Here is a 22,456-nt window from a genome sequence, read left to right as displayed (position 1 = left end):
GTTAGCTTCAATAATCTGCCTCAGGGTGAGGTGTAACAGGTTGTGTAATATAATGTTATAAGTTCTACACAAGTTCAGAGGAAACTGTTTTACTCAGTAGAAGAAGTTACTGAGCAATAACAATGTATCCTGTGCCACTTCTTTGACTTGTGGTGATACACCAGATATCAATGATATCAATCTTCTGTAAAGATATAAACAGAGAATGATGAAGTTGTAACTCAGGCTTTGTTCAAAATGAGCTGTCTAGATGCTCAGATAATCACAAGACTTCATCAAGTGTATTCTCTCAGACTTTTTCTCAGCTGAAGGCCACAAATGACGTTAAATGGCTCAAATCTTTCCTCTCATTACAAGCAAACTAACCGTGATGATAACCCCTCCTTCACTCAAAAACAGAACACTGCACTTCACTTACGCAAAGAAAAATATATGATTGAATATCTACGATCCAATTTGAAGAATGTATGGGTACTCTGAGCTGCCGTAGGCATCCTCCTGCTGTGGACGTTCCAGACTTCAGCTTATACGAACGTGCTGGACTCCAGCTGCAACAATTACTACTACTCGTCTCATCACTATCACCGCTCCCTCTCTCTCTTATCCTCCTCTATCCCTCTTTCCAGACCCAACTTGGTCGAGGCAGATGGCTGTCTAACATGAGTCTGGTTCTGCTTGAGTTTTCTGCCTGTTAAAATGAAGTTTTTCCTCGCTGCTGCAACGAGCTTAATACTGCGGGATGCAATGCTCATGGTGGATTAAGGTAGGGTAGACTGAGTCTTATCCTGTCTTGGTGTTGGGTCTCTGTTCATAATTTGACATAGAGTGGTCTAGACCTGCTCTGTTTGTAAAAGCATCTTGAGATAACTTTTGTTGTGATTTGGCGCTATACAAATAAAGATTGATTGATTGATTAAACAGAAACCACACCTTGGCCAACTTCAGACCGAGATACCTCTGTACGATACCACACATCAGAGCAGCTAAACTGTGACATGGCATGAGGGGCTGAAGGGCTTCTTTCAGAATCTAACTCTAATGCATTTATTTCACCTTTAAACACCGGTATTTTACACGACAGTTTAGTCGCACACATTTTGCTTCATGAACCTTAATGAAATAAAATTAAGACAAATAATAGACTTTAAACATAATGGACGGAGTATCCGTGATGTCACCCATCTGTTTCTGAAGCGCTGTTTTTGAAGCCAATCGTCGGCGGGAGCCATATTGGATATGCTGGCCTCAACATAACTGCTTTCAAGCGATTGTGACGTAAAGAGGCGGGCTTTGAGCCTCCTAGCCAACAGCTACGGTGTTCCCGCCGGTCAATCAAGTCAGCTGTGCCTCTCAAAAAAACTCGTAATCTTAATATCTTTGAAATTGCCGCGTTATGAAAAAATTCACTCCTGTACAGTGTGTGCCGATCGAGAAATGAGCCATCCAGACTACACTCGTCTTTTGTACCAGGCTGTAAACATGTTTATTTCTACTGTACAGATCGGCTTTTTTTAATTAGTGTGTATGCGGTTTCTTGTACTTCTGGAGCCAGCGTCAAGTGGACACTTGATGAACTGCAGTTTGTAACACTTCTGCATTGGTTTCAATTCTCGCAGCCGGAGGTTGCCGCTTGAGACAAATACAGACACATAAATCCGAGCTGACTGGTCACATTAAACTGGTCACAAAGTCAACCCCAGTTTTCTATGAGCACATTCACATAAAAGGGGAAGTTATAGCAGCATATGATCAGACACACACATGACCAAGTCATGCTACCAACAATCCCCAGTGGTGCTTAAAGCCACCTGATAAAACACTGACAGTCATGATTTGTGGCGGAGGAGTTTTAACTTTCTCTGATCACAAAAACTGACTAAATGAGTAAAACCAAGACCATCAGGCATAGTTCCACGCGTCTCCCAATATGATCACTAAGTCTCTGCAAACTGTGAAAAGTGTATTTGCAGAAGCTGAGCTAACAGTGGTCAAGTACTGTCATTCACGGTCAACCTGTCATCAGGATCTTTTCCTGTAGGATTTAAAGACGAGAAGTTCCGGCTCCTGTTGCAGTTGATGATTGATTTACAGCATATCAAGATTGGTCTGTCACTTTCATGGTGTCAAATACATCATAGCCTTGTAGGTAAGAGGACACAATCTGATAAGGGAAGGTTTTTAGTTGAGTTAGCTCCTGTGAAAAGAGTTGATTGCACAATGTGTCAACTTTTGAAAAGGCTGTGAAAACATTATGTTTTTTATTTCACTTTACGTGTTATTGCTGAACTTTTGAATCCTTTCTTTTCCTAAGAAGTCAGCAGGTAAAAGTAAATCAGATCAGTCAATATCTACCAAAAAGAAGACTTATTAATGAGTGGGAACTAAATCAATCAATATGTTTTTGTCTTTTTATTTTCAAGTTACATTTTTAGGCATTTCTGCATTTATTAGAAAGGAAAGCTGGAGAGAAGGGAATGTAGGGAGCAGAGAGTGAGCGAAGGCATGCAGCAAGTGGTTGAGGCCAGGAGTCGAACCTGTGACTGCTGTGACGAGGACTATAGCCTCTGTACAGTACATGGGGTGTGTGCTTAGACCACTAGGCCATTGGTGCCCCCAAGATAAATCTTTCTTCAAAGATCAATCTGACCTCCACTCAACAACCATTTCAAATTGTTTTGCTCTCCAGAGGACGGACTAGACTTCTTGAAATAAGACATCAATTAGATTACAAGAAAATTCCAGACTTTTTTTACTTATTAAAAACAATTCAAGCCATATTTTTGCTTGTAATAGCTTGAAATGGGATGTTTATTTGGACCTGTCATGTGAATGCAGCTCGTATTAAATCTAATGAGACGTTTCTGACAAGTGATAACACAGCTAAGCTATGATATACTGTATGTGTCTTTTGCAGTGTGCTCTTAGCTTTTAGTGTCTTGAGATAACATTTGTTATGATGTGGCGCTCTGGCATGATTTCTCTCTGTAAAGATAACCCTGCCTTCAACATGATGTGCAGAATATGGCCTTGACTCCTTGATTTGAATTTGTTTTACAAAATAAAAAGTCTGGCAAGAGTGGTGTAGTGTCTATCATATAAAACACAGCGCCAGCTCTGGGATTCCACGAGCTCCATCAAGGACAAAACACTTCTTTAAAATAATAATCATGATCACTGTCTCCAGTTTCCACTCACTCACTTGAAACTTGAATCTTATACTACAAAAACTCAAAATCTTAAAAAGTGAAATTGTCTCATTTTTAGTCAAAATGTCTTCTCTCACTTGATTTAAGATACATTTACTTAACAAGTAACATTTGAGCAAGATAGAGGGACTTGTTTTAAGACATCTTAAATATCTTGCTAAGTCAAACAATCTTGAAATTATCTTGTTTTAAGTTGTAATTTAGAAGAAACAAGGTTTATTTTACATTTCAGACATTTTTCAAGCTGAGATCTTATTAGTAGAAGATGGATACTCTTGATTTAAGACAAACCCTTTACTTGATTTAAGTAAATGCATTTTATTAGAGTATCTATCAGAAAACAGCTCCATTGATGAAAGAAAGAAAGAAAAGTTGTTGTTTTTTAAGGGTGGGTTACAGTTTTCAGGCACTGTTTCTTCTAAATCAGATACAAATATACATCCTCAAACTACATGCACACAATGAAACATCTACTTTAGAGCATAGCTGTCTTATCCTAAAAAACAACATGACTGAATATTAGTATATCCAGCTCACTATGAGAAGACATTACATCTAAAAATGCTCAAATTAAACTTTGTCATCTTATTTCAAATACAAGATGGTCTTAAAACTAGATAAGTGTTGCTATAATACAACTCAAATTAAGGTGAATATATCTCAAATGAAGAAGTTGACATGAAATGTATTAGTGCAAAAATCTTTTTTTGAGTGAAAAAATACTAATTGTTAGCATCCTGTCTTATTCTGAGTCTCTAAGCTTTAAAATACTTAAATATTACTTAAAATAAGTTTTCCCTGCTAATTTTAAGATCACAGTTTTCTAAATATGACGTCTTATTTTAAAAAATCTTACCGAGCAAATTTTCACTTGTTCTATTGGCAGATTAGTTTTTGCGTATTTCAAGGTAAAAGTACCTTGAAATGAGTTTTGTTCTCTTGTTTTTGGAGGGACATTTTTCCAGTGTAATGAAGACTGCTCTGCTCTGTGAGGCTACACCAGAGCTTTAAATGCTCACATTAGCATGTTGGTAATAATGCAAATCAGAGACGTAGAACAGTCATATAAAATGTAACCTATTTGACACAACAATCCCTGATTTAATGCTAATACTGTGGCGTACAAGTTTTTGTCAGCTGATAAGATGTCTGAACCAGAAATTCCTACAACCCTTTTTTTATTTTTATTTTGGCCTTTTTGCCTTTTATTGGATAGGACAGCTGAAGATAGACAGGAAATGTGGGGAGTAGAGAGCGGGGGAAGACATGCAGGACTGGTCAACCGGCCGGGAATCAAGACGGCGACCCCTGTGACGAGGACTGTAGCCTCTGTATGTGGGGCGCTTAGACCGCTAGGCCACCAGCGCCCACCTAAAACCCTTTAACTCATCACAGAATACAAGAAGTGACCCTGATCCCAGCGAAGGGAACCAAACTCAAAACGCAAGAATGCAGTGGAGCTGGTTTTGACCACTCCTGGGTTCACTTCATGGTTAAGGGATAATATACAGTGAGCAGACAGTGATGTCATGAGATTCTATTTTGCACAATCAGAGCTTTCAGGATGTGGTTTTCTTGCCCTGTTTACTCACCTGTGTGCGAGCGGGTGTGTATCTTCAGGTTCTCCAGACGTGAAAAGCTCTTGTTGCAGGTGGGACAGTGGTGCGGCTTCTCATTGGTGTGTGTGCGGATGTGGATCAGCATCTTATACCTTTAAAACATCAGAGAAAACATTCAGTTTGTACTCACACCGACATGCAGACTGTCAGGTGTTCAGTTTTACTTTGAGGAATGTGGCTGCTGATGTTTGGAGCAGAACAAGTCTTCCAGTCTGACAACCCGCCCCACATCTCATTAGTGACTCTCTTTTGTCTGATGTGACTGTAGCCCATAACTCACAGACTGTGGGAAGCTTTCACCTACTTTGAGGATAGCATCAATTACACAACTTTAAAACGAATGCTTGAGAAAACAAGTCTGATTTTGCATTCTGAACAAAGCGCTTTACATGTCAGGTTTGCATTTTCACTTCCTGAACTCTGACTATAGAGAACTTTACAATAGATGAGGTAGAGGGTTATAATCCTGACCTGGCTTTTCAGAAAGGTTTGATCTGGATCAAAATGAACTGGACCTTTAAAAACACCTTTTCCCACTTTACTTCTGTCTTTTATTTTAAAGGAAAAAAAAACAATTATACAGAAACAGACTTCTCAGGATTACTAAAACCAGATTACCAGTGCCCTAAATGGGACTGCATAGTGCATGGTTTTTCCAAAGGGACAAAATCTAAATTATTGAGCTGTCTGGCAGTTCCTTTTAGGTGAATATCTTAAACATGTTAGAAACAGCTAGAATCCTATTATCAATTTTTCACAACCCACATGTCTCTATCATCAATATGTCATGAAAACATTCAAAATATTACAAACATGTCCAAAGAATTGACAACTTTTAAATAACAGGATTTCCCCTATACTCAGTGTGATGGTTTAGTCTTTGAAGTAGGGTTATTTGAGGTACTTGTTAATAGTAGGTGTGTTACCCACAGGAGATCCCGGTCACCACGGACCCTTTGTTGAGAAACCGGAGCGGTAGGTAGGCTTTGAACTCCTGCAGATGGGGTCAGCTCTACCACGAAACTTAGCTCATTTGAATGAACTAAGATCTAAATTCTAACGTCGTATTTGTTTTATTTAGAAGCTTTTCAGCGCTTAACTTTGCTGTCAGAAAGCCCACTCCTTTTTGTGCTATTCGTGACACATACATGTTCTTCTGCCTGCAGCGCACTGATCAGCCTCTCTGCGCTTTGATATATGAGTCAACTTGACTTTCACCCACCACACTTAGCCTATATATTATTTTTATTACATACACAGATTGTATAAATAATGGACAGGAGCCATATTGCAGCTGTTGAGCGATTGTGACATAAAGAGGCGGGCTTTGAGCCTCCTAGCCAACAGCTACAGTGTTCCCGCCTGTCAATCAAGTCAGCTGTGTCTCTCATTGGAAGACTTGTAATCTCAATATCTTTAAAATTACCGCGTAATGCAAGAACTCACCCCTCGTACAGTGTGTGCCGATCGAGGAATGAGCTATCCAGACTACACTCGTCTTTTGTACCAGGCTGTAAACATGTTTATTTCTGCTGTAAAGAACAGCTTTTTTGAATTGGTGTGTATGTGGTTTGCGGTGCTTTCGGAGCCAGCCTCAAGTGGATCCGTGATGAACTGCAGTTTTTAGCACTTCCGCATTGGACTGATATTTTTAGACTGGAGGTTGCCGCTTGATTACATATCAATAATGTATTTTCACTTGCATCTCTCTCACCTAACGCCACCGCTATTCTCTTCAATTCCTTGATTACCTCTCGTATTCATTAATGCAACTCACTGCTCTCTGGTCTTCCCAATAAACTTCAGCTGGTCCAGAATTCAGCTGCCTGGACCATAACCAGAACCCCTTCCATCAAACACATCCCCCCTGCCCTCCATTAACTTCACCGGCTGTCAATACAGCATCGACTTCAAGATCCTTCTTCTTACATTCAAGGCTCTCCATAACCTATCCCCCTCCATACCTCTCTGATCTCCTTTACTTTTCCATACTTTTCCATCTCAGTTTGACAAAATTTCAAAACAACAAATGCAGCCCATCATCCAGCTGTCACAGTGATGGCTGTAGAGTTTGTTATTTAAGCTCAGTCTGAAAGAAAATCAGTTTTCAGCTGCTTTCATTTATAGATCAGCATTTCCATGTAGCATAAGGATCCTCATCTTATTCGAATGCTGGTCATATGACTGCACTTGATGACCTGACCCAAGACCATATCTCTGAGTCACTACCTTCTTATCAAACTGTGTGCAGTCTAAGGTCATGAGGAAACAGGATCCTGTGGGTTGTTTCAGTGACATGATGATTGAATTACTTAATATTTCTGTAGATCGGGAGTTTACTCACCTTCAAATGTAAACATCAAGATCTCTTTGCAAACAATGTGCGCTCTTTTTAATCTTGCAGAAAGTATTTCTTCATCACTCTTGATGATTTAATTTTGGATGAGTTGAACTCTACATCCATGTATGAGCGTGTTTGCTTGTTTATTCTTCATGTGTGGAGGTTCTAACATTTTAATAGCTGGTAAGCACTGTGCAACATTTTTTTTTTTACTCCACAAGATGTTTTGAAACTTTTCTATGCCTTTAACATGCTGATAAAAATATGTTTATTAAAAATAGTATCAAAGATAATCATTAGCTGCTTCTGGAAGTGTTATATGAGGTACATTTGATTAACAAAATCACAAATGAAGCCAGGAAATGTCACTTGGTGTCTCTCTTAGTAGTTTTTTTTATCGTTTTTTTAAGCTGAAATAACTTCACAACCCTTATATGATCGCCTAAGAAAACCTGAAGCCTGTCGGTTAATGTAACAAATTTGTAGAGGGAGGAGTGAGTGTCTTGTCCCAGCAGGTTATTTATCATATTATAGTTCAACAGAGGTGAATTTGTTGTGTAAATTTGCACTTCAGTTAATTGAGCATTAACATGCCTGGCGTTGAAGCCTCTTCCGTTGCGAGCACAGCCCTCCCACTTGCAGCAGTACCCAGAATCCTTTTCAGGTTTGACGTGAAAGTCGTTGATGTGATCGACCAGGTCCTGCAGCGAGTCGAACAGCAGGTGGCACTAGAGGAGAGAGAGAGAGGAGAGACACTGTGTATAACACTCAGGATACATACTGCTGTTATTTTACACATAGTGCATGTTTTAGGTGAATTCATTAAACGCACTTTGATAGTTGTTTTATTATATTGTCAGGCTTCTTGTATTATGCAAAGTGTTGTCTTTATAATCAGATTGTGAGTCTACTTATAAACCAATGATCCAAAACTCCTTAAATACTCAACTTTCAACTATAAAACAACAAAGAAAAGCAGCAGGTCCTTCCATTTTTATTATTTGAATCCCAATTTACTACATTTTAACTTCAGATATTCTGTTGACTTGCTCCTTAACCCTCCTGTTATGTTTGTTTATCTGGAACAGCAATAATGTTCCTGGGTCAATTTGACCCGGGGCATATTCAATTATCCAAAAGTGTCAGAACCGCAAAAAATCCCAATAAACATTTTTTTTAGTTCTAATTTTTAACTCCATTACTAACCATTAAAATCAATATTAAGTCCATTGGTGTTCTTTAATTCTCACAGATCATGGCTCAATGAGGATAACTCACTCGTTTTTCATTCAAATTAATGTTAAAACTTTTTTAATGTACATTGGAAAGCCCTAAATATAAATACAATAGTTTTACATGACAGATTTTTGTTTATTTTATTTTACATTTTGAATTTATTTTTATTTTTATGAAGTGATGTTGATAAATTAACACGACATCTCTTCTGTCATATGCTGCACAGATCTTTATGCTGCATTTAGCTGGTTTGGAAGGCATATATTGCCTAAAATAGACTTAAAAAAGGGGCAATTTGACCCGCAACATAACAGAAGGGTTGATTGGCACTCATTTTCATCCTTTGTACTCGGCACCATCTAGTGGTCAGAGTAAGACCTTCTAGCCCTCTGTGAACTTCTCAGGGTAGAAACACATTGAGGAGGACTGGATGTTGTTTTTAAAAATTGTGTTCACCTTCATCCATCGGCAGGCCAGCTGACCGTCCAGTGAGGGCTCTGGTGAAACCTGCTTCTCTGTGTTCTGACTGATGAAGATGGAGGAGGGGAAGCTGTACGCCCTCGGTGGGCTCCCAATGGGCAGATAGAAAGGGAAACCCTGCGGTGAAGCTCCGCCCTCCACACCTCGATGACGAGCTGGTTCCTGAAAGATGACGGACAGAGAGACAGGTGACTTCAAACAAGGTGTTGTGTTCATGCACATCAGCTGTAACTTAAATGAGAGAGTTGGAAATAACTGTTCTGGCCAGCCTCAGACTTCTTTCAACAAAGTAGTGAAGGTTTCTGATACAGAAACATTAGTGATGGGTGGATGAAGCTTTATGTAGCTTTGGGGTTTACTTTTAACCTGTGCCAAAACAGATTTGAAGCATCACCCTCAACAAACACAGTGACATCTGGTGGCTCCTTAAACTATAGTTACCATACCTATTCAGGCAGATGTGTGTCTAACATGAGTCTGGTCCTGCTGGAGGTTTCTGCCTGTTAAGTGAAGTTTGTCCTTGCCACTGTAACTTGCTAAATGCTGCAAAGTGCTCTGCTCATGGTGGATTAAGATGAGATCAGACTGAGTCCTGTCTGTAAGATGGGACTGGATCTTATCCTGTCTTGATGTTGGGTCTTTGTTAATAATAGAACATAGAGTAGAGTACGGTCTAGACCTGCTCTGTTTGTAAAGAGTCTTGGGATAACATTTGTTGTAGTTTTGCGCTATATAAATAAAGGTTGATTGATTAATTGATCTATGACATCACTCATGTGCATTACAAAAAAAGTTTATTTCTGGTTTTGTCTGGCATAAATTTTAGTTAAAATACTTAAAATCATGGAAGAGAAACATTGGCACTTAACAAACAAAAAACTTGTTAAGGATGGAAAGTAATTAAATTCAGTTTGCTGAAAATTTGGGGGATTTTTTTTTGTCTAGTCCCTACTGAAAAAACATTAAAAAAAATAAGAATCAGCACTCAAATACTTCAACAGCCAAACGCTGTGTCAAGGGTTATAGAGTCCAAGCAACTTCCTCAATTGTTTATTGTTATATTATGTCATGTGTGAAGCAGCCCAATGCCTTTAATGTCCATCTCAAGCAGCAACCTCTGGTCTCAAAATATGAAGCCCAGTTGGAAGTGGTATGAACTGCAATTCGTTGAGTGTCCACTTGAGGCTGGCTGCAGAAACACTGGAAACCACATACACACCAATTCAAAAAAGGCGATATTTGCAGCATTAATAAACATGTTAGACACACACTGTACGGGGGTGAATCTTTTTCTAACGTAACGGTTCAGAAGATATTAAGATTATGAGTTTTTGCCCAAATAAGGACATGACTGACTTGACTGACAGGCGGGAACACATAGCTGTTGGCTAGGAGGCTCAAACCCTGCCTCTTTACATCACACTATGGCTGTTTCCGAAACGGCCTGCTACATACTACTTACTAATGTAGCAGGCAGTAGGTATTGCCTACTACATACTGCGTTTTAATTTAGTATGTAGTATGACTGTTCTGTTCGATCTGTCATGCAGCATGCTGAGCCAGACTTCGCTGGATTTCCGGTTTCGGAAAGCGGAAGTAAGCAACTGCGAAGCTGATAAATAAAATGCTTATTTAGCATCCATTTATGATTTAAGAAGTTAGGAAGTGGTTTATATGTAATTTGATAACTTTCACAGCACCCAAAAATGGATTTCCTCCCGTCAAAAAATGAGGAAAAAGAAAAAGCAGAATGAGCGCTGTGCATTGTGGGAAACAGTACGCGAGGCAGACTGGTCCGATGTATCGATATTTTCCCGTATCAGTAGACATCCGGGGAGTTTTGGCTTACTGCAGATTTTGCTCTTGTTCACATACTACTTACTACATACTGAATTTTGGACATATCAGTACGTACTGCTAGTATAGTAGGCAATTTCGGAAACAGCCTAAGTTTGGTTGAGTTCAGCATCTCCAATATGGCTCCCGCCGCCAATTGGCTTCAAAGCAGCGCACAGGAACAGATGCGTGGCATCACAGATACTCTGTCCATTATTCATACAGTCTATGGTCCATCTAAGAATATGCTCATTTGTTCGTTTTTTGTCTGGTGTCTGTTTTTAAGTTTTGGTTGATAGGGTCAATACAAATAACATAGTACAACTTCTGCTTGTTACAAACAGCTGTGGTAACTGAGGCTTCACATTTAGAGATTATAGCTACTGCTAGTTTCCAACTCCTGTCCCTAGTTAGGCTTTAAGTTTGATCAAAGAAGGTATCAAGATTACATGGAATAACATGCACTCAATAATAACAAAATAAAAGAAGAACAGAGAGTGAATATTTACATCAAGGTTACAAAAAGTTACAACAAACTGTTATAGACCAGTATAGAAGAGTTCAAAATGCTCACTCCTCTGATGTTGCTTTAGCCAGCTTTAATGCTTTTGTTAAAAGTCTTCATATCTTCATATCAAAAAGGTAACTGTTGGGTAATGATTGGCCTAGCAGTTTAGGGATGCGCAATGTGCCAAGGCTGGTTCAACTCCCGGCCACGACCCTTTCCCAACTCTCTCCTCCTCACATTCCTGTTTCTCTTCAGCTGTCTTCTCTAATAAAGGCAAAAATAAAACTTTATGAAGAGTCATGTTTTAGAGATAATCTGAAGTTCTGCTTGTTTGAAGTGGATTCTCTGACCGCCCAGTTAAAAGCTGCCTCGAACTCTTTCAAAGGAATCTTTGATATTCTCTGTGGGAAATAAGCAGCCTACTTTTCACACTCCACTTTTTTTTTTAAAATGTGCCCCTCTGAGCTAAAAGATGAGTCTGGGCCAAGAGGGGAGATTTGATCTTTTAACAAAGAAGCTGTGTGTTTCCTGTTTCACCGTCTAATCATTGGAATTTGATTTATGAGAGAGTCAGTGGATAACTGTGTGCTGTTTGCAGACACTGCAGCAGCAAATTAGATTCACTCCCAATGGTCCCAATTCAATTCAACGTTAGAGAAGAGTGGAGAACATTCAGACACAATCAGCAGCAGGCTGACAAAGTCTGACAAAGACTGTGAGCACCGGCGTGATTGACTGCTGACACCAAGAAATACATCCAAACAGATCTCTTCGTTCAAGTGAGTGAAAGTGAGTGAAAGTGAGTGCAAATGAGTGAAACATCCATCCATCTGTTATCTATACCACTTTTTCCCATTCAGGATCACAGCGGGCTGGAGCCTAACCCAGCTGTTCTTAATAATGTTGTCCTCTTATTCTGAAAACCTCTTTTATTGTATTTTTAATGCTTTTATTTACATATCCATTTTTATCTATTCATTTTTATTTATTTATGTATTTATGTATTTATTTATTTATTTATTTAATTACTTAATTACTTAATTATTTATTTATTTATTTAATTATTCATTTATTTGTCTTTTTTTGAAAAACCTCTTAAACAATGATTTATTGGCCTAATTCTAGTCTTGCGTTTACTTTGTTATTTGAACCATGCTTTGCTAGTCTAAGCACTTTGTAAACATTTGTTTTTAATGGTGCTATATAAATAAAGTTATAATTATTATTATTAAGGCAGGGTCCACCTGGACAGATCGACAGCCTTTAACAGGGCTAACATGTTGAGACAGACAACCACCCACACACACACTCACACCTACAGGCAATAAGGAGTCACCTATTAACCTAACAAGCATGCATTTGACATTGGAGGAAGCTTGAGTACCTGGAGAGAGCACAGGGGAACATTCAAACTTCACAAAGAGGGGGATTTGAACCAGCAACCTTTTTGCTGTGAGGTGACAGCATCAATCAATCAATCTTTATTTATATAGATCCAAATCACAACAAATGTTATCTCAAGATGCTTTACAAACAGACAGACAGCAGCGTGCAGACCCCGAATAACACAGATATACTTTATTTTGATGATCCTTTAAAATTTTAAAACATTATTCCGTTCTTTAAGATCATAATATTTTAAGATGGCAATGCGTAGGCCCAGTTTGGCCTGGTGGTTAAAAACAGAGGAATAGGCCCAGCTTTAAAATTTGGAATCTGGAGATATTTCAGAAATGTTCAATGAAAGCTTTCAGAAAGATTCAAAAATTTTAAAAAGGAACTTTAAGGAATTTTAAATAGATATTTCATGTACCGTTGGGAAAGTTTCAATGGCACATTTTAAAGTTTGCAGGAACTTTCAGAAGTTCTCAGTGTGATATTTTGGGAACTGGAAATTGGAATGAAATTTTCTGCTTAATTTTCCATGAAATCTTTTTGAGAATTTCTGGGAATTTTCAAGATGTCTTTCGGCCTCTCTCCCCTCAAAACAATAGAGTCATTCTCTCTTAAGCTGCTCTATCAAAACCAGCCCAGAAAATATATTAAAAATAATAGATGTATGTAAAATGTAAAAGCACAGTGCACCATCAATTTTCAATCCTTTTTTATCCACATATTTTACTCCCCAGATCTCACGTGATGTGTTTTGAATTTAAAGAACAGAAATGATAGTTGAGGCTTCACTGTGCTAACATTTCGACTCACCCGTGAGAAGAGATGCGGCTGAGGACTGCTGCTGCCATGCTTAGGGGACTCCATCGGTGAGGAAGGGGAGAGTGAGGAAGGGGTGGAAGGAGACGGGGACAGAGAAGATGCATGGCGGGAGGATGGGGACAGGCTGAGGTCCATGGCTGGAGGACTGCAGCAGGACCCGGGTCGATCTTGAGAGGAAGACTGAGAATCTGAAGTGACAAAATTTGATGATGATGTGCTTTGCTAAAGTGGTATAGATTTTTAGGCTCTTAATACAGTTTGGTTGGACGTACAATGTTAGAAAACACAGGGTTTTGTGGTCGCCACCTCTTTGTTTTTTTGTAAAGCAGTAACCTCTCTTTCTGGTTGTGATTCAGGACAACGGATAGATCACCAATGATTGATTTTTATCTAACAGATTGAGGTTCAAATCTCATGTGCAGAATTTTCTAAAGCAGTCCATCTAGACGTTGGGAACTTTCTATAACACACTTCAAGGACCCATGCAGTCCTTGTGCAAACTGGGAGCATTAACACATTCAGCTCCACAGACTCAAAGTGGACAAATAAAGGAGTTAAAGAGCATCGCTTGGGCTCATAGGTATGAAGCTATACGGTCAATTCAGACGCTCGGGGAGGACATACTGCGGCCATCTTTAAAATGACTTCATGTCAGCGTCATGCTCTTCTTGTTAAGAGCAACACATGCCTGAACAATGTCTGTCTATGAGGGAAAGAAGAGAGCCGTCATTCATTGGATTTACTAAATGAAGTTAGTGGGTAAGTGAGAACACAGAATCCACTCAATATATTAGTACTGTGATAGTCTTTAACACTGTGACATGCCATCAGCAAAACATGTCATGTGTGTTGGAGACGGAATTGAAGACAGAACGTCTAACATGTCTGTTGAGAAGGGAACTATATTTAGTCATCCTGGTTATCTCTTACCTGGTGAGGAGGGTGGAGATGGGAAGGTCGTGTATATCAGGCGCGGTCGTGTGGCGCTGAGGGGAGCACAGATAGAAGAGGAGTAAGCCCTCTTTCCTAACCTCACTGGACCATCTGAGCGTCCTGAGGGGAGCTTCAGGTCCAGGGGCTCGTCCAGGGACAGCATGGCTGCTTGTTGCTCCGGTCCACCTGAGAAGAAAGAACCACAGTGCAGTCAGGTTATCATCCATGTCTACATAATGTTTACTGTGTCTGTGCAAATAATAGACCGCTGCATTCAGCTCTCTGTCAAAATGTTTGTTTTCCCTGACAGCTGAACTCTCATCTTTCTTGTTTGCTGTTCAAATCATCAGTTTGGCTCCTGACTTATCGTGAAGTAATTCCAGCAGCATGAGTCACAACAACAGTCGGATCTGATTAAATTATTATTCAAACATTGTGGTTTAGAAACAAAGTGAACCACAGGAAGCCTCTGGAGCAGCTGTGGTAAACACAGACCAAATCACTGAAAGTGACTCAAGCGTTTGAAGGCAGTTCAGCAACACACATTTGAATACCAGTTGCATATTCATATAAGTTTACACTCAGGCGAATAAGTTCACATTCATTCAATTTGTAGCCCTGATTTCTGTAACATACAACCATTACATATTAGAAAAATATCTATCTATCTATCTATCTATCTATCTATCTATCTATCTATCTATCTATCTATCTATCTATCTATCTATCTATCTATCTATCTATCTATCTATCTATCTATCTATCTATCTAGATGGATAGATGTCTTATCTGTTTGTCATCCATCTATCCAACCATCCAATAATACATTCATCCAATAATCAATCCAATCATCTGTCCAACAAACCCCCCATCCAATAATTAATCCATCCATCTAATGACTCATCCATCTATCAATATGTCATCCATCCATCCATCCATCCATCCATCCATCCATCCATCCATCCATCCATCCATCCATCAACTCATCCATCCATCCAACAACTCATCCATCAATCTAATAATTTGTCAGCCCATCTACGCATCCATCCATCCATCAACCCATCCATCCAATTACTCATCCATCCATCCATTTAATAACTCACCCATCCATCCATTAACCCATCCATATATCCATCAAGTAACTGATCCATCCATCTATCCATAAATGACCCATCCATCCATATATCTAGAACTGGTCCATCTTTCAATCCATCCATCCATTATTCATCTCATCCATCATCCATCCATCTATCTATCCATCAACTCATCCATTCATCGATCCATCCAATATCTCATCCATCCATAATAATTTGTTCAACCATCTATGCATCCATCCATCCATAAATCCATCCATCCAATTACCAATCCATCCATCCATCCATCCATCCATCCATCAACCCACCCATCAACAACCCGTACATCAATCCATCAACCCATCCATCCATTTACATGTAATAACTCACCCATCTATCTATCCATTAACCCATCCATGTATCCATCAAATAACTCATCCATCCACCCACCCACCCATCCATCCATCCATTTATCTATCCATAACTCACTCATCCATCCATATATCTATAACTGGTCCATCCATCCATCCATCCATCCATCCATCCATCCATCCATCCATCCATCCATCCATCCATCCATCCATCCATCCATCCATCCATCCATCTATCCATAACTCACCCATCCATCCACATATCTATAACTGGTCCATCCATCTTTCTATCCATCCATTCATCCCATCCATCACCCATCCATCCAATAATCCAATAACCCACCCAACCATTTCTTTTCCTTCATCCATCCATGTTAGAAAATGGAAAGATTGAAATATTAAGAAGAAGTAGTCTTTCATTATTGCTTCCCAAAGTGATATTTACTAGAGAAAAACTAAAACTAAAACGTTTACTCTCAAAAAGGCATATGCTGGTGTATCAAATTATCAAGTGAGTTCCTGAGGTGTTTGTTTCGAAAGAAGTAAAGCTTAAAATCAGTCTTCAAATATATCTGAACCTAAATGAGTGCCAGGTCATTTTACTCTGACAAAAGATAAAACATTGACCTTGATGTTTTCGTATTTTATACATGAAGATTCTTGTTTTCTCGTCTTCCAACTTCTCCAAAACTATTTGGTCAATCTGGGAGAGATTAATCCTCTTTTTTGATTTTTTACTTGTTTCTCAGTCCCAGAGGGAAAAAAGTCTGACAAACATTATGATGTGGGTTTGTTTGGGGATCTTCTACATTTCTGTGGTCCAGCTTTACACAGGCCTTTACAAGATTCTGCAGTAGTTTTCCACCCATCATGGTATGACACTGTGGTGAAATTTGTGATAAAAAACTTAGTTCTCTATGACTCAACTTATAAGTTCTGGTTAGAGCGAATGACTCAAGACCCAGATATCTGCTTCAAAGGAAAAAAATTCTAAGGGGGGAACCAAAGGGGGTGAAGTGGACCAAACGTGGTCTCAGGAACGCATGTTTTTTTTCTGTACTGCTGCCTCTACTTCACTGTTGCACAATCTGCACACCTGAGCTCTGGTTCAAGCTCTCTCCTCATCTATTTGTTTTAGGCGATTCCTTGAAGTCAAGTATCTGCTTCGTTTAAAGTCATCTGTAAACAATTGGAAACAGAGAAGACCAGTTTCTTGGGTTTTTAAAGTAAAATGTTGTCCCATTCTTGCTCAACAGTTTCCTTAGTTCTATTTCTTAATTCACGATGCGTCAAATATTTTCAATGGGTGACAAGTCAGGACTCTCAGGCCAGTTTAGCACCTGGACTCTTCTTCTATGGAGTCATGCTGCTGTAATACATGAAGAATGTGGTGTGGCATTGTCTTGCTGATGTATGAAAGGTGTTCTCTGAAAAAGGCATGGAGCTACCCATGCCAGGGGCACTTCTGCATCCCCATGCCATCATGGATGCTTGCTTTTGAGACTGTGCGCTGATAACAAACTGGGTGGTCTCTCTCCTCCTTAAATAGGCGGATGCAGTGTCCATGATTTCCAAAAAGAATGTCAAACTTTGATTTGTCAGAACACAGGACAACTTTCCACTTTGGCTCCGTCCATCTTGAATGGGCCCGGCCCTGAATGAGATGCCAACATTAAACATGGATCATGTTTTTATATGGTTTCCTCTTTGCATCGTACAGTTTCAACCTACATTTGTGCATGCGGTGACAAGCTGTGTTCATGGGTTTTTGGAAGTAATTTTGAGAGCATGCAGTGATTTCCACTACAGAGTCATGTCTGTTTTAAAGCAGTGCTGCCCGAGGGCCTTAAGGTTACAGATATCCATTATTGGCTTTTGTGCCTTGTCCCCTTTATATAAAATTGCTCCAGATTATCTGAATCTTTTAATGCTATTATGTGCTCTAAATGAAGAAATCCCCAAATTCTTTGCAATTTTACGGTGAGGAACTCAATTCTGGAATTGCTTATCTATTTCCTCACCCAGCCTCTTACAGAGTGGTGGAACTCTTCCCATCATCTGAGAGACTTGGCCTCTGTGATTGCCTTCTTTAATACCAAATCATGTCACTAATCACTAATGTTTGAAACATGTTGCAGGCATCAAATTTAGAATGAGCATATTTATTTCATAAAAAATCTGTGGAAAAACAGTTACAATATTTGATATGTTGTATTTGCACTGGGGTAGTGTTGTAGTCAAGACCACATCAACCGAGACCAAGACATGTCCGAGACCAGAGTGCACAGAGACTAAGACAAGACCAAGACATTTAGGGATCAAGACCGAGTCAAGACCAAGACCAAGGCAGGGCGAGACCGTGACAAGACCAAGACCATATATATCAATGAACAATCATGATGAGGGTTAACAAAATAAAAGACTTCTGTTTATTTTATTTAGGCTTGCTTTAAATACAATCGAAAGCAACAGACAAGGTTTGGTTTAGTCTTTGTTGCCTTTCTTTTGATGAACTGAGAGCCTTTTGACTCCTTAAGTTTTGTTTTTGTCGTCGTTAGTTTAACTTTCGCTTTAGATCAGAGTTAAAACTGTGTTTTCATGTGCCTATGATCTCAGGAGAGGTAGGAGGTCGTAGGGGGAATTACGCAGGATTGTTTTGTCAAGCCTTTCTTGTCTCATTAGTTGTGCATTTTTTTATTTTCTTTAGATAATATTTCTAGTGTTTACATCTGATGGGTTATAGGTGTTGACACAGAGTGCATCAGAGGTGGTCTCGACCGGTCTTGATATAAAATATGGAGTTCACCCAGTCTTAGACCGACACAAGACCGAGTAAAAAAACTTTTGATTCCGAGACGAGACCGAGACCATAACCCTCCTGTTATGTTGCGGTTCCAATTGACCCCTTTTAAAGTCTATTTTAGTCAATATATACCTTCCAAACCAGCTAAATGCAGCATAAAAATCTGGGCAGCATGTGATAGAAGAGGTGTCGAGTTAATTTATCAACATCAATTCATAAAATATAAAATAAAAAAATATATAGAATAAAATTAACAAAAATCTATGTCATGTAAAACTATTGTATTTATATTTAGGGCTTTCCAATGTACATTAAAAAAGTTTTAACATTCATTTCAATAAAAAACGAGTGAGTTATCCTCATTGAACCATGATCTGTGAGAATTAAAGAACACCAATGGACTAAATCTTGATTTTAATGGTTAGTAATGGAGTTAAAAATTAGATTTAAAAAAATGTGTATTGGTATTTTTTGGGGTTCTGATACTTTTGGATAATTGAATATGCCCCGGATCAAACTGACCCAGGAACATTATTGCTGTTCCAGAGAAACGAACATAACAGGAGGGTTAAATAAGTGGTCTTGAGACCAAGTCAATCAATCTTTATTTGTATAGCGCCAAATCACAACAAACGCTATCTCGGTTTGTAGTTTGTAATCCACAATGAACAAAATCTGCAATGTTCTTCAAATCCAGCTCTATGTCAGCACTATTTATTTTAACTCAGTCTGGAAACAGTTCTATCTTGCAGGCTTTGTACTTTCACTTGGAATCCTATACCCATACATACCCATACCATAAAATAATGGTTTTCAGGTATCTGTTTTTCTAGCAGGTTATTTTATATTTAGCTAGTTTTTGCCTCCAGTGGAACTTTTAAATGGCACCAGATGTGGGTTGCAAGTAGATATGTGACATAACAGCAAAACTTTTTTTTTTAGGTGTCTCACTAAATGGTTCTTTAATGATAGCTGGCAGTAAGTGCATTCTTAATTTACTTTCACTGGCTGCATTTCCAAACACGGTCTGGGATTTAAACTGGCAACTCTCCAGCTACATGTACACCTCTTTAACTTCTAAACTTGCTGTCACCACAAATTCTTCCACAATCACCGACAGGATCCCCCGACAAAATATCAGGCAGAGGCTAAACCACAATGAAGTCAGTGTTTAGGTCCTTCTGCCAGCCTGCCAGCTACCTCGCCACACTGGTTTCACATTCCACAGCGACCTCGCTGACTTCTCTCACACACACACACACACGCACACACAGAGTGTTATTTGGAAGTATTGTGTCGGCACGCACACACAGGACCATATGTATCTAGGCACGCAAGCAGACTGAAGTCACACCAGCAAGCATGCTCAAATCTCATAACCACACGTGAGCCCCCACCTCCAGCAGCTCCTCCCCCCTCTTTTCCCTCAATGACCTGCATTTGGGCAGCATGCCCGGACCCTCTTATGGATCCCCTACTGCCTAGCAAAACACAAACTTTGACTATTCTCACGCTCGCACACACAAAATATGCACTTGTGCACACATGCACGCACACACAGCTACATGCAGTGTACATTCTAAACACATGTAAGAAGCAGTGAGCGCAGACACTATTGTTTGTTTTTCTACACTTGTGTGGACCCTCATTACAATCATACATTCCCTAGTGCCCTAAACTTTACCATCTAAACTAAATACATAAATCCCAGCCCATAATATGAACCGTATTCCTATCTTAACTCTAAACCAAGTGTTCATCTGAAAAGGAAATTTGAAGTGTCGACAAAAAGTCTCCCCAATGCAGAAGTGTCCTCATTGCAGTCACATTAGTCCTCACACTCACACACACAAAGTAATATATGCTTTTATAGTACAGGTCATACTTGAGCAAGCATTGTGCGCTTGTGCACAGATGCATACACACGGCCACAAAGACTGTGTATTCACAGCAAATGCAAGAAGTAAGACAGATGTCCAGGCAGGATATTTACCCCTCATCTGCAGAGGGTAACACATGGTGGCAGAGTGGTGGGGCGAAGTCGCTCCACTGCTAACAGAGACAGTAACAGAAGCATAGTAGGGATGAGACAGCGTGCATGCCTGAGTGTGTACATTTGCAGCTCCTGCTGTTTGTTTACATGTCATCCCGAGCTACTGCATAGCTGTAACGCAATGTGAAATCACACACTGGGGCAACAACATTGTTCCACTGTGAGGTTCAGAAAGTGGAAAACGGCAGAGCTTTGTTACAGAGCTGCTACGGGAAATACATTAAGACACGTATACATGTTTTTGTCTTTCTTAACTTGTAAAGAACCTTATGTTCCCAGGACCCAGAACCCAAACCCTCAATTTCCATCCTGGCAATCATCTGATGTCCATATAGGCTCTGTGAGGCCAGGCCAACTTTTCAGGCCTTTCCATGTGACCAGCTCTTAGCCAAATAAGACTCCTGGCAAAGACTTCCTTTTTCTTGCGTTGCATTCTTTTACAGTCTGACTAACAGCTTGAGCTGGGAGGAGTCGGAGTTAAGAGGTGACGACTCAGAGCAGCTCTTTAGCAGTATATGGGAGCAGATATCTGTTGATAGGGCTTAACTAAAGCTTAACTGGCATCAGCTAACTGCCATGGGGAGACAGGATGCAATTATGGGTATGTACCTGCTGAGGATGCCGCCAACATCCACAATCCTGTCACTCGCCTACATATCAATAGAGATTACCACAGACTGTAAGACAGTAAAAATCTTGTCCACACAACAAACAGTAAAACTCCACAGACTAACAAACAGAGCGGACGCCCTCTCAGGTGTTACGTACATTAACAAACACGAGACTCTTTCCCCCCTCTCACAGGAAACCTTCCACAGCGCCCTGATCTGGCCTCTCCCTCCCTGTTATACTTTTTTTTTATTCCCTTCTCTCTCTTTCTCTACTTCCCTCCCTCTCACTCCTTCCTGTGGTTTTCCTCTCCCAGTCCTCCAACTGAGCATACCTCTCCTGCTCTCCTCCCCTCTCTTCTGCCCTCTGCACCTCCCACTCCTTTTTTTTTTTCTTCTCTTCCATTTTATATCCTCCAGAGCATTTTTTAGACTTTTTTTTTTTTTTGTATTTTGCTTCATTTTTCGTCATTTTGTCGTAGCAGACACACTGAGCTTTACATGAAGCCATTCTTGGCTTCAGGGTGTATACGGCTTCCTCCTGTACGGATGTTATTACTCGTCAAGTCTTTCATTATTTCCCCCTCATTCCCTTCTTTCTCGCTCTTTTGTCCGAGAAGTCTGACTTTAAAAAAGAAGACAGTTGCAGGGACAGAATCTCATGTTGCTGACTGGTGAATGAACTCTGTTTTTAAAAGTTGGTAGTGTAGGAATTGATTTCAGTGGGTGGGAGGAACGATTGAAGACAGTCCATCACTCCACGAATGATGTCGGGCCCTGTTTTTAAGGGGTTACATCCTTTGATCTTTCCATCCCACGTCCTTATAAGGTATTACGCAATGCCGCTGCAACAGCGTGGATGACAGGAGGCTTTGTTTTCGTGTCTTGGAGGCATACAGAGACAGGAGGAGAGGGACTGACTGTGAAAGCTGAAGTGCGTTCATGGGAAATGGCTTGGATCAGATGAAAAAGGACACTTTTCTTTTTAAATTAAAAAGTTAGGAGCATTTTAATAGACAAAAACAAAAAGAGAGAGGTTTATGATGAGCTGCTAGGAGTCTTCTAAGGACATGGAGAGGGGTTAGGAAGCATGGAGGAAACAGCAGGGGGTTCCTCTTATCACCAGACTGTGGTGAGCTGGAGACAACAAGGAAAACATTCTGTACTTCTTGGAG

At 39.8% G+C, this 22,456-nt stretch overlaps 1 protein-coding gene across 1 annotated transcript in view; it reads right to left on the bottom strand.

Moving 5' to 3' along the window:
- The window catches only part of LOC117815742 (zinc finger protein GLIS2-like), a 46,402-nt gene that overhangs the window by 6,582 nt on the left and 17,364 nt on the right, over positions 1–22,456 (bottom strand). The window contains exons 2-6 of the mRNA XM_034687635.1: positions 14,371–14,559; positions 13,432–13,628; positions 8,859–9,044; positions 7,761–7,894; positions 4,799–4,917 (exon numbers count right to left, since the gene is read on the bottom strand). Of these exons, the coding sequence (XP_034543526.1) occupies positions 4,799–4,917; positions 7,761–7,894; positions 8,859–9,044; positions 13,432–13,628; positions 14,371–14,536 (802 nt within the window). The 5' untranslated portion in view covers positions 14,537–14,559. The remainder of the gene's footprint in view (positions 1–4,798; positions 4,918–7,760; positions 7,895–8,858; positions 9,045–13,431; positions 13,629–14,370; positions 14,560–22,456) is intronic.

Source organism: Notolabrus celidotus, chromosome 7 (genome assembly GCF_009762535.1).
Source record: "Notolabrus celidotus isolate fNotCel1 chromosome 7, fNotCel1.pri, whole genome shotgun sequence".
Classification (NCBI taxonomy): domain Eukaryota; kingdom Metazoa; phylum Chordata; class Actinopteri; order Labriformes; family Labridae; genus Notolabrus; species Notolabrus celidotus.
Note: the sequence above shows the minus strand (reverse complement) of the source record. Positions and strands in the feature narration are given on the sequence as shown.